At 49.1% G+C, this 13,080-nt stretch overlaps 2 protein-coding genes across 2 annotated transcripts in view; one reads left to right on the forward strand and one right to left on the reverse strand.

Moving 5' to 3' along the window:
• Positions 1-429: 429 nt before the first annotated feature.
• On the reverse strand, positions 430-3,559 carry LOC134025394 (spermatogenesis-associated serine-rich protein 1). The gene is made up of 5 exons (XM_062468387.1): positions 3,520-3,559; positions 3,044-3,265; positions 2,642-2,744; positions 777-824; positions 430-677 (listed from the first exon to the last, which is right to left on the reverse strand). The coding sequence occupies exons 1-5, from the start codon at positions 3,533-3,535 to the stop codon at positions 515-517; spliced, it is 552 nt and encodes a 183-aa protein (XP_062324371.1). The 5' UTR covers positions 3,536-3,559; the 3' UTR covers positions 430-514.
• Positions 3,560-5,053: 1,494 nt separating this feature from the next.
• Positions 5,054-13,080, forward strand: part of cnih3 (cornichon family AMPA receptor auxiliary protein 3) — a 22,088-nt gene continuing 14,061 nt past the window's right edge. The window contains exons 1-2 of the mRNA XM_062468031.1: positions 5,054-5,752; positions 12,225-12,293. Coding sequence (XP_062324015.1) covers positions 5,675-5,752; positions 12,225-12,293 — 147 coding nt within the window. The 5' untranslated portion in view covers positions 5,054-5,674. The remainder of the gene's footprint in view (positions 5,753-12,224; positions 12,294-13,080) is intronic.

Here is a 13,080-nt window from a genome sequence, read left to right on the forward strand (position 1 = left end):
TGTGTGTGTGTGTGTGTAGTCAAGCAGCACCACAGATACATGACAATGAAAAGGTACAAGCTGCAGTCGATAGGACTGGCTCTCCTTCTCCCCTCCTTCTTCATTGAAAGATGTGTGTACTTTTGCCATCTCAGGTGTGTTTTGAAAGGTTGAAAAAATATTTTCTAAAGAGGTTTCCTCTCCTTTCCTTCACAAAAAATAGGTTTTGAAAGGTTTAAAAAATACTTTCTTAAAAAGTTTTTTTTTTTTTTACCAACTGTCTCCTTTCACGTCATCATGTGTCATCATGTGTATGATTTTTTGTTGTTGTTGAAAGGTTGAAAAAATATTGTATTTGTACTTGGGTGAAGGATGTGTGTACTTTTGGATCTCTGTAATTATATAATCTTATTTTATATTATAAACAAGTCAATACAACATTTTGTACATACTTTATTCTCAGTCGTATCAAAAAATACAGGATGACTAGAAGGAGATATTATGTAACTATAAATGCCAGTGTAAGCTTGGCTTCTCAGTGCAGGGGTGAGGGGTCAAGCCAGGGCAGGGTAACAAGGTCACATTCCTGCAGGAATCTCTTCAGCATGTCTGGAGCAGGTTTCCAGTGATCTAGACTCCTCACCTCCATCACCTCCACCTCCCTGTTCTCCACCCTTCGCTTTTCTACGTAGGGCTTACTGCAGAGACACCACACACACATTAATATCTACACAAACACACCCCCACATTAATACACACACATATTACAGGTGTGTGTGTGTGGTGGTCAAGCTCACCAGGGGCTAACAGCAGGGGGCTGGAGGGGGATGAAGGTGTCTGCAGCACTGAGAGGAGGACAGAACCGTCAGAAATTATTTCGAAACTTTCTTTAGTTTTGTAATGTTTTCTTAGCCTACATCAATTCTGACTTGTGTGCCGAGTCCGACACCTGGACTTCTGTGTGAGTGCTGCAGGGGCTATTTGGCCAGCTCAGAAGAGCGTGCTGACATGGAATTCTGCGGGCATCGGTTTGTGTTTTTGGTTAAACTGCTTTGATTTTACAAGTGTTGATTGGGATGCTTCGTTTATTTTTTAGGGATTATTAATATAAATGAATGCACTGACTAATAAAGTAAATAGTTAAAGATGCTGTAAAGCAAATTCCATGATTTGCTTCTCCGTACATTATATTTGTGTGAAATTAGTTGCTGAAAGCATGTGCAAAGCGCGAAAACGTTCTCGGACTGAAATGTGGAGTTAGACCGTTGAACAGTTTCTCACTCGTTTTCAGCAAGGTTTTGTTTTCACCTTATTCCGCCCCGCCCACTTTTTCATCTTTTTGCACTTCCGTTGTAATGGCACTTCCGGTTTACCGGGGATATCATTCAATTCAATGGAGAACTGCCGAGAAGTCCCGCTGCTAAAATATTAAATAATTAGGTGTATTTGTGCCAGATGTGCTATGTTTGTGTGCTACTACAAGTAAACAATAACCACTTTCACTGGATAGCTTGAAAACTTGACTTGACTTGACTTTTAAGTGTTTATATAATTAGTTTGCCGGTCAGATAGCTGCCCTGCGCTCTGCTGTGCTTCGATAAGCAGGCATTACATTAGCCACAAACAAGATGTTCTAACGATTTCACTGCAGGGCATATGCATTTGCTATACCTTGTTTGAAAGCTAAGGTTCTCTAGAATTCATTAGTGTGATTAATTTTAGAGTCAGTACATGTATTTGAGATTCCCCTGCAAAACCGACCTAACATTGTTAGCAGTAGAACGTTAGATTCTTGTTTATCTACTTGAGGCTCTAGTTTTTACATCAGGTCTCTGCTATTGGCCATACACTGCAAATGTATGAGTGACAAATTACACAAATTGTGCTGTAATAATAAATAATAACTTTTTCATCGAGGGTCTTTGGTACAAGCTTTATGCAACGTGTTAAAACGTACATGATATAGGGTGTGCACTACTAATCTTCACTCCTATCTAATGGCAATTAGAAAGACGCATCTATTAAATAATTTGATTGCGGCGTTGTTTCAAAAGCTTTACATTACATTTAGATGCACTGCAGCAGTTGTTTTGCTCACAGCCATGCCCATACATTTCAGGGTCTATTGACGCCCCTGGTACACACCAACTACCATCACACTAGTGAGACCTTGCCGGGGCAGGAAGGGCTTTTCCAGGGGTAAGAGGGTGTTAACATTGATCTTGTTTTGAACTGTGTACATATACAGGCCTCTCCTGCTGTTTGAGTCAGACTGCTTAGACAACAGCACACCCTGGAGGTGTAAAGTGGTTGTACACGTCTTCAACGCCAGAGAAACAACACAGTCCTGTTGTGGAGTTTGCTCGCATGGTTAGGAGTGGATCTACGTGGTTAGGAGTGGATTTAGGGTGAGGAGGTTAGGGCTTGGAGTGGGTTTAAGGTTAGGAGTCGGGTTAGGGTGAGGATTAGAGTTAGGAGTCTGGTTAGGGTGAGGATTAGAGTTAGGAGTCTGGTTAGGGTGAGGATTAGAGTTAGGAGTCTGGTTAGGGTGAGGATTAGAGTTAGGAGTCTGGTTAGGGTGAGGATTAGAGTTAGGAGTCTGGTTAGGGTGAGGATTAGGAGTAGCATTAGAGTCCCAAAGTGAAGCGGAAAGTGGACTTACTGAAAGGGGGGGATTCTGGTGGAGCCCATCTTGTGGAAGTCTGGGCTGTACTCCGGGGTCAGGTAGGGTCTGGAACCAGGAACAGGCTCCCAGGCCACCCTGACTGCAACCAGGGAGACAGGACTCCACCAGGTGCACTGCTAGTTTAAACAACCTAACCTCGCAACACAGATTGTATTGAGACAGCAGAGAGGTAATAATTGTCTCACACTACCCTCCACGTTCAGCTAGCAGAGATCCTTTATCACATCTTCACCTAGTGAAGCTGGTTAACATGCATCATCAGACTTCGAAACAGGCTACCTTTCTAAAGTTGGTTGCATTTAAAAATGCATGTTTCCGTCCCTTTGGATAAAAGCATCTGCTAGATGAATGACATGCTCAGAACCTTGTACCACGTACCTGGTTTCTTCCTGCCCAGACAGTCCTCCAAGGTCCTCTCTAGAGGGCAGGGCTGGGGGCAGGGCTGGGGGCGGGGCTGGGGGCAGGGTTGGGGGCGGGGCTGGGGGCAGGGTTGGGGGCGGGGCTGGGGGGCAGAGAAACAGCGCTTCCCTACGTGGTAGGACTTGGCCTGGCCTGCACTAGGGTAGAAGGACCACTCCGAGCGAGACTCCATGTTGGCTTCTAAACACACAGGTTGATTTTCAGTCAGATTATTCTGAAGTGAGGGACCTGCGTCCCAGTGCCGGTGATGACGCAGGTTTGTATTTAGATAGTGTGTTATTGATTACGTGGGGTGTTGTGTTATGTATCAGGATAAGTGTAGCTCAGTGGTTATAGCATTTGAAGACAGATCAAGATGTTGTAGGTTCAAATCCTCCTCTGTGTTGCTTTGGTTGTTATATATCAGCAGCAGCCATCTTGCCCCAGTCACTCACCTATGAAGGCCCTCATCCTGCTGGTCTGGGGCAGGTCTCTGCTGGGAGGGGGGTGGGGGGGCGTCACTGTAGCCAGGGGAGGGCAGCCATACACAACCTCCAGGCAAGGTCACACCTGGGGGTAGAGGTCAAACAACTTGTTTTTGAAACTTATTTTGTGTTTTTGTTCAGTGTGTTACTTTACACAGTGTCTGGTAGCTGAAATGTGGTTACTTTACACTGTGGCTAGTAAATGTAACTGTTAGGCTTTTGTTCATGCCCAGTATGTGCATATACCCTAACAGCGTATTCAACATCACTCCTCAACATCAAGTTGATTTCCTTGAATTAATACCTGATTTCCTAGTTTATTTCTGAAGAGACATATACTTACCATATATATTTTAAATCACACAATCACTGGATAAACTCCTGGAGGGGGTGTAGTTGAGAGCTCATGTCTAAGTGGGTCTCTGCCCTGCCTTGTGTGTCTGACACCGACATGGCAGCCGATGACTCATGCCCATTGTGTTGTCATAATTCTAGCACCGTGACAACTGCTTACAGTACAGTGACAGTTCTAGAGCACCACTGTGACAGGACAGCTCTTGAAGGGCCAGTATAGAATAACAGTGTCCAGCATTAGGAAGAAGACACGACATGTGTTATGCCTAACAAATCCTACCTTTGGTCCTAATATGTTTGCTTATTCATTTAAAAAAATCCTGTTGCACTATAGTAAGATTAGAAAAGTATTAAATATAATTGTAAGTCTCCTGGAACGCTTTGACAGATGTGTCGCTGTACAGTTACTTACTCTGTCAGTAGCACACATGCGGCCCGTAACCGGTCAGCTCTCCATGAGAACGGTCGTTGATAAATTATTCAGTCAGCTGTAACGAAAGCGCGGAAAGGCCTTTTGCTTTCAAGCACGATTGACCTAATTCAGTATTTCATATACAAATAACATAATCCTCAAATAATATAATTACGTAAAAGATACCTCCTCTCTGTTCAGTTTCTGTCCGTCTTTTGTTAAAGCAATGAACAGTTGGCAATAGAAGAGCTATGTGACTGACCCTGTCAGTCACCCTGTCTGCGGGCATTAGCCGTTGCTAGGAGAAGGTTTTAAACTTTGCCGGCATGAAAGGGGCGACAGAGTTGGTGGAGAAACTCAATAGGTCCAAAGTACAATAGCCAAGTGTTACTGTGCGCCCACGTTGTTGGCATAGTAGCCTACAGAATATCGCACAGCCACAAGATGGCGCTAATAGACCAGGTAAATCTGAATCCCTGCCAGTGAGGCGCGTCTTACTTCACCTTATGTAAACCGCAGTGAAAGTAAATAATATTTTTGTTAATGTTTCGAATCACGTACATATGTTGTTCTCTGGTACCCTTCCTCACGTATTATCACCCTGCCTCACTCGCCTCAAACAGGTCCGTTATCAAGCGTAGACCAACAATACACAAGTCCGGCTTTTCATGGCTTGGTGCTGCAATAAGACATTCCCACTTGGACAGAAATTAGTGTAGCTTATAAATTACAAACAGTTCGTAGAGGAAGAGAGATTGCAATCACTGCTTCGCGGTTGCAACGTAGCCTACAGTATGTTCCTTTAAATACACCTGTTCTAGCGCCACTGCGTGCGCCTTCGGGTTGGCGGAGCCATGGGTTAAATGTGGTTGGAAGACATCGTTTATTACGCTCAGTACCGGGAGTGTAACGGAGAGCTCTTGTTTTAATTTAATCACATGGCTCCGGTGTTTATAGCCGCTTAATGGATTACTGCCTCAGCTCGTCTGAGGAATTTTCCGTTTTTCCACCCTGGTGCGTTTGCGCGCAATCTGGATGTCATGAAATCAGTTACACTTAATCGCTGAAATGACCACTTTCTCTCTGCTGACCTACTTGGCTTTTCTACTGTAAGTTCTGCGTCGTTCTTTATTATGATACGGTCTGATTTCCAGTGAGCGGCAACACGTTTGACTTCAAAGTGAGACCGAGGAGGCGCTTTCCGTTGTAGACATTCGGCAACAATTTGTTGCAAACATTCAGGACAAGGTGATGTTGCCATTACCGTCTCGGACCCCCACGGCACCGTAACCGTCTTTTTCTCTGTTTTAATGAGTCATCTGAGTCGTCCTTGAGAGATTATCCACGTGTTTTTCAATTATGTTCACTTTCGCTGCCTTCTGCTACATGCTCTCTCTGGTCCTCTGCGCGTCACTCATCTTTTTCGCAATATGGCATGTAAGTGGCATTTATTATCATAACTCCGATGTGTATTCAGAGTTTTAAAATTTGCGATTTGAATCCTATCGATAAGGCAATATCAACGTTTATTCAGTAAGCCTATATTTTATTCCTCTGAGCCCAGTTATAGCTAGATACTTGGCAGCAATAAGAAAATAGACACGTGTACCTGTCCTAGCCCTCCTCTGCCTGCCTGAACGTGGCTCCTTCCTGATGACAGGTGAGACATCCCTCTCACTGTAGGACAAGCAGCACTGATGTGTCTTTATACAGGATGTCCCAACGTTACTCGTATGTTTCTATTCATCCACCGGTGGAGGATAATGGAGGCTGTCTCTCCCCCTCTGACGAGCCTTTCAGTCACAATCAATGAGGAGATTTTGGACAGGCTTTCCCCTCTGAGTCTGTAGCTCTCCCTGTCTCCCTGTATCCCTGTCTCCCTGTCTCCCTGTCTCCCTGTCTCCCTGTCTCCCTGTCTCCCTGTCTCCCTGTCTCCCTGTCTCCCCCTTCCTCCCTCGTGCACCGTCTGAGTCCTGAGCAGACTGCCTGGGAATACAGGAACGGTAGAAAGACTGCAGGATTATGTTGAAGGATCACATCATTGGTGTGTGAGCACCTCTCGTTCATGCAGAGGTTTATGTAAAGGCAGATTTGGGTCAGGACTCTGAGAGCATCGCCCAGGGCCAGCCTCGCATAGCAACAACAGACCTGAGCACACACTCACATACACACACTCACATACACACACAAACACCCACACACAAACACAAATGCACACACTCGCACACATACACACACAAACGCACACACACACTCATACACACATACTCACACATGAATACAAACACACATGGTTCACCCTCCCCTATGTTTCCACTCATGCCTCCTTAGAAAGGAGAGGACATGAGTGAATGACTGGCTGCTCTGTCACACAGCCCAGCCAGGTGTGTCAGAGCTGGTACCTCCTCCAGGGGGACAGAGTAGTCTGGGAATGGATACATCCAGATTTCTCTCCTCTTGGTTTCATCCCCCCCTCCTCTCCAGTCACATGTTCAGTAATCTTTGGTGCTCACCCAGTCCCCAGCCCCCGATCCCCCTGACTGTTCTAGAACTCTGTATTAGAAGGCTGGAGAGGGGGTCTGTTGGAGAGGGGGACTGTTGGAGAGAGGGTCTGTTGGAGAGGGGGACTGCTGGAGAGGGGGTCTGTTGGAGAGGGGGACTGCTGGAGAGGGGGACTGCTGGAGAGGGGGACTGTTGGAGAGGGGGACTGTTGGAGAGGGGGACTGTTGGAGAGAGGGTCTGTTGGAGAGGGGGACTGCTGGAGAGGGGGACTGTTGGAGAGGGGGACTGCTGGAGAGGGGGACTGCTGGAGAGGGGGTCTGTTGGAGAGGGGGACTGTTGGAGAGGGGGACTGTTGGAGAGGGGGACTGCTGGAGAGGGGGTCTGCTGGAGAGGGGGACTGCTGGAGAGGGGGTCTGTTGGAGAGGGGGACTGTTGGAGAGGGGGTCTGCTGGAGAGAGGGTCTGTTGGAGAGGGGGACTGTTGGAGAGGGGGACTGTTGGAGAGGGGGTCTGCTGGAGAGGGGGACTGCTGGAGAGGGGGTCTGTTGGAGAGGGGGACTGCTGGAGAGGGGGACTGCTGGAGAGGGGGTCTGTTGGAGAGGGGGACTGTTGGAGAGGGGGTCTGCTGGAGAGGGGGACTGCTGGAGAGGGGGTCTGTTGGAGAGGGGGACTGCTGGAGAGGGGGTCTGTTGGAGAGGGGGACTGCTGGAGAGGGGGTCTGTTGGAGAGGGAGACTGTTGGAGAGGGGGTCTGCTGGAGAGGGGGTCTGCTGGAGAGGGGGTCTGTTGGAGAGGGAGACTGTTGGAGAGGGGGTCTGCTGGAGAGGGGGACTGCTGGAGAGGGGGTCTGTTGGAGAGGGGGACTGCTGGAGAGGGGGACTGCTGGAGAGGGGGTCTGTTGGAGAGGGGGACTGTTGGAGAGGGGGTCTGCTGGAGAGGGGGACTGCTGGAGAGGGGGTCTGTTGGAGAGGGGGACTGCTGGAGAGGGGGTCTGTTGGAGAGGGGGACTGCTGGAGAGGGGGTCTGTTGGAGAGGGAGACTGTTGGAGAGGGGGTCTGCTGGAGAGGGGGACTGCTGGAGAGGGGGTCTGTTGGAGAGGGGGACTGCTGGAGAGGGGGTCTGTTGGAGAGGGGGACTGCTGGAGAGGGGGTCTGTTGGAGAGGGGGACTGCTGGAGAGGGGGTCTGCTGGAGAGGGGGACTGCTGGAGAGGGGGTCTGTTGGAGAGGGGGACTGCTGGAGAGGGGGTCTGTTGGAGAGGGGGTCTGCTGGAGAGGGGGTCTGCTGGAGAGGGGGTCTGTTGGAGAGGGAGACTGTTGGAGAGGGGGTCTGCTGGAGAGGGGGACTGCTGGAGAGGGGGTCTGCTGGAGAGGGGGTCTGCTGGAGAGGGAGACTGTGAAAGCAGAACAAGCTGTTTGTCCTTGTCAAGGTGGAGATAGACTGTGAGCTTACAGACATGTAAGAATGCTGGAGACCAGTCACCCATGAGTAAACACGCAGCCACACACACACACAGCACCCCCTCGACACACACACTCAAACAGCACCCCCCCCCGACACACACACACAGCACCCCCCTCGACACACACACTCAAACAGCACCCCCCCGACACACACACACAGCACCCCCCTCGACACACACACACACACACACACACACAGCACCCCCCCGACACACACACTCAAACAGCACCCCCCCGACACACACACACAGCACCCCCCCGACACACACACACACACACACACAGCACCCCCCCGACACACACACACACACACAGCAACCCCCCCAACACACACACACATCTCTCTCTCTGAGGATTGTCTGGGAGGAAGTCCTCCACTGTGTTTGAGTTCCAACCAGGAGACAGGAATTCCATTAGGAGACTGACGTCTCACTGCAGCAACACTCTTCTAGAAAGGCAGTTTTTCTGGCAGTTTTTCTGGCTCCTTTTCCTATTTTCCAGATATTGAAATCTGATTGATTGATTAGATTAGTGGGCTGGAGAACGGACCTTGAGGAAATGAATCCATCCATTTATAAACTAGTGAATGAGTGAATAGAGCAGCTGAGTTATTAACGTGTGGCTGATCCTGAGCTTTGGAACTGATGTTTGCCGCATCAGTGTTGTGATGTTGTTTGCAAAGCAATTATTTCTATATGAATGCCTGAAGGGCTCTGTTAATACGAGTCTGGCACACACACACTCATGCGTTAACTGACACACATATACACACTCCCCCCCCCTCTCCACACACTCAGAGGAGGGGGGAGTGGTAGGTAGAGTACCGAAGCACAGTTCATCGTCTCATCAACATGCCCCTCTGCCTCAAGTGTTTACAAACAGCCCTGTGTGTGTGTCTAGGGGGTGTGTGTGGGATGTGTATTTGTGTGTGGTGTGTATATATGTGTGTTTATGCTTTTGTATGTATGTGTGTGTTTATGCTTTCATGTGTTGTGTAGATGTGAATGTGCACCTGTGTGTCTGTGTGTGATTTCCTTTCATGTTTATGTGTTTATGCTTTCATATATGTGTGTGTGTGTGTGTCCATCCATGTGTGCTGCCAGAGAGAACACAGTACCAAGCAGAAGCTGCCAGGATCCACCACAGGGAGATGTCCCTCTACACACACACACACACACACACACACCCCTCTGTCTCTGGCTGGACAGACAGTAGCTGACAGCTGTGTGTGTGTGTGGCAGTAGCAGGATCCTGTTTGACGCTGAGAAACAAAGAGAGAAGCTGCTCCTGCTACACACACTAGGGCTGGGTGATATATAGAATATTAGCGATAATATCGCAAACATTTTGACGACGATGTAAAATTAGAAAATATCGAGAATATCGAATATCCAAAAATAAATTTAAAAAGCAATCTTTTTTTTTTGTTTTTAGCTGGTCCTTGTGTTGCTTGTGTTTTAAGATCACCGTCTTTCTCCTCTGTGTTCACACACACACACAGGCACACACACAGACACACACACAGACACCGTTTGTGCACATGCTCACAAAGAGAAAATTGTACGCGCACAGGCACTCTCTTCCGCTTCTTTTTGTCCTGTCACATAAGGACCTCTGCATGAATTGTTCCATGTGAGGTCCATTTTGTCAAATTGCAAGTACCATGTTATGGCAACTGCTTAAATTTGCACTACACATTTTGTACTTTGTCACAATAGCTGTTTTATCTAAATTGTTTTTGTTGTTTTTTTAATGGGGGCAAAGAAAATCATATTTTTTTAATTATTTAAATGCAAACATATTGAGATATATATCGAATATTGTAAAGATGACACCCACGCCCTATCACACCCACACAACCCACAGGTACTGTCAGACACACATACAGCCTGGGTATAGACTCTCTGCCTGGTATAGACTCTCTGCCTGGGTATAGACTCTCTGCCTGGTATAGACTCTCTGCCTGTTTATGGACTCTTTACCTGGTATAGACTCTCTGCCTGGTATAGACTCTCTGCCTGGTATAGACTCTCTGCCTGGTATAGACTCTCTGCCTGGGTATTGACTCTTTACCTGGTATAGACTATCTGCCTGGTATAGACTCTCTACCTGGTATAGACTCTCTGCCTGGGTATTGACTCTCTAACTGGTATGGACTCTCTACCTGGTATAGACTCTCTGCCTGGGTATGGACTCTCTACCTGGGTATGGACTCTCTACCTGGTATAGACTCTCTGCCTGGGTATGGACTCTCTACCTGGTATAGACTCTCTGCCTGGGTATGGACTCTCTGCCTGGGTATAGACTCTCTACCTGGTATAGACTCTCTGCCTGGGTATGGACTCTCTACCTGGTATAGACTCTCTGCCTGGTATAGACTCTCTGCCTGGGTATGGACTCTTTACCTGGTATAGACTCTCTGCCTGGTATAGACTCTCTACCTGGTATAGACTCTCTGCCTGGGTATTGACTCTTTACCTGGTATAGACTCTCTGCCTGGTATAGACTCTCTACCTGGTATAGACTCTCTGCCTGGGTATGGACTCTCTACCTGGTATAGACTCTCTGCCTGGGTATGGACTCTCTACCTGGTATAGACTCTCTGCCTGGTATAGACTCTCTACCTGGTATAGACTCTCTGCCTGGGTATGGACTCTCTAACTGGTATGGACTCTCTACCTGGTATAGACTCTCTGCCTGGGTATGGACTCTCTACCTGGTATAGACTCTCTACCTGGTATAGACTCTCTGCCTGGGTATGGACTCTCTACCTGGGTATGGACTCTCTACCTGGTATAGACTCTCTGCCTGGGTATGGACTCTCTGCCTGGGTATAGACTCTCTACCTGGTATAGACTCTCTGCCTGGGTATGGACTCTCTGCCTGGGTATTGACTCTCTAACTGGTATGGACTCTCTACCTGGGTATGGACTCTCTAACTGGTATGGACTCTCTGCCTGGGTATGGACTCTCTACCTGGTATAGACTCTCTACCTGGTATAGACTCTCTGCCTGGGTATGGACTCTCTACCTGGTATAGACTCTCTGCCTGGGTATAGACTCTCTACCTGGTATAGACTCTCTGCCTGGGTATGGACTCTCTACCTGGTATAGACTCTCTGCCTGGGTATGGACTCTCTACCTGGGTATGGACTCTCTACCTGGTATAGACTCTCTGCCTGGGTATGGACTCTCTACCTGGTATAGACTCTCTACCTGGTATAGACTCTCTGCCTGGGTATGGACTCTCTACCTGGTATAGACTCTCTGCCTGGGTATAGACTCTCTGCCATGGTGTATGTTATGCTGGAAAACCAATGAGTCTAATCTGGTCTCCCTTTCTCTGATTCACTCCACCCTTCTCTTCCTGTCTCTCTCCCCTCCCTCCCCTCTCTCCCCTCCCTCCCCTCTCTCCCCTCTCTCCCCTCCCTCCCCTCTCTCCCCTCCCTCCCCTCCCTCCCCTCTCTCCCCTCCCTCCCCTCTCTCCCCTCCCTCCCCTCCCTCCCCTCTCTCCCCTCCCTCCCCTCCCTCCCCTCCCTCCCCTCCCTCCCCTCTCTCCCCTCCCTCCCCTCCCTCCCCTCTCTCCCCTCCCTCCCCTCTCTCCCCTCCCTCCCCTCTCTCCCCTCTCTCCCCTCCCTCCCCTCTCTCCCCTCCCTCCCCTCCCTCCCCTCTCTCCCCTCCCTCCCCTCTCTCCCCTCCCTCCCCTCCCTCCCCTCCCTCCCCTCCCTCCCCTCTCTCCCCTCCCTCCCCTCCCTCCCCTCTCTCCCCTCCCTCCCCTCCCTCCCCTCTCTCCCCTCCCTCCCTCCCCTCTCTCCCCTCCCTCCCCTCTCTCCCCTCCCTCCCTCCCCTCTCTCCCCTCCCTCCCCTCTCTCCCCTCCCTCCCTCCCCTCTCTCCCCTCCCTCCCCTCTCTCCCCTCCCTCCCCTCCCTCCCCTCTCTCTCCCTCCAGATAACAGCCTTTGATGAGCTTCAGGCAGACTTCAAGGTTCCGATCGACCAGGGCAACCCTCTCCATGCGGTAGGTTACCAGGCTACACACACTACACACACACTACACACACACTACGCATACGCACACACATGCACACACTACACACACACTACACACATGCACACGCACACACACACACGCACACACACATGCGCACACACTACACACACTACCCACACACGCACACACACTACCCATACACACACACACACAGTCATTTTGGGGGTGACCTTGACTAAGCAGCTGTGCATCCACCCACAGCAGACGGCTGTCTGAAGTCTGTGTGTGTACTGCTGTCTGAAGTCTGTGTGTTTGTTACTGTGAAGATTGAAAGGGAGAGGAATTAGTTCTCTGCTTCCTGCCAAACCCTTTTTATAAAGTTTTTTTTTTTGCTTGATTCACCCACATTGTATTTTACTGCAAATCCAACATCACAATCACTCCTTCCAACCCCCCTCTATCTCTCTCTCTCTCTCTCTCTCTCTCTCTCTCTCTCTCTCTCTCTCTCTGCACTCTGCAAGAAGTCAAGATGGGTTCTGCTAGAGATTGAAGGCTTCCTCCCTGGATATACACTCACACACATAGGCACCCTACTACCTACACACACACACACACACACACACACACACACCCACACCCACACCCACACCCACACAGACACTTAGGCAGCCTAATTAGCAGCTTTTGTCATCCTTCTCCTCAGGACTGTCTCTCTGGGGGCCTCACGATGGAGAAACCTCAACAGGGTCTCACACACATATAAATTACACACACACACACATATATATACACACACACACACATATATATACAC

Source organism: Osmerus eperlanus, chromosome 8, assembly GCF_963692335.1.
Source record: "Osmerus eperlanus chromosome 8, fOsmEpe2.1, whole genome shotgun sequence".
Taxonomy (NCBI): domain Eukaryota; kingdom Metazoa; phylum Chordata; class Actinopteri; order Osmeriformes; family Osmeridae; genus Osmerus; species Osmerus eperlanus.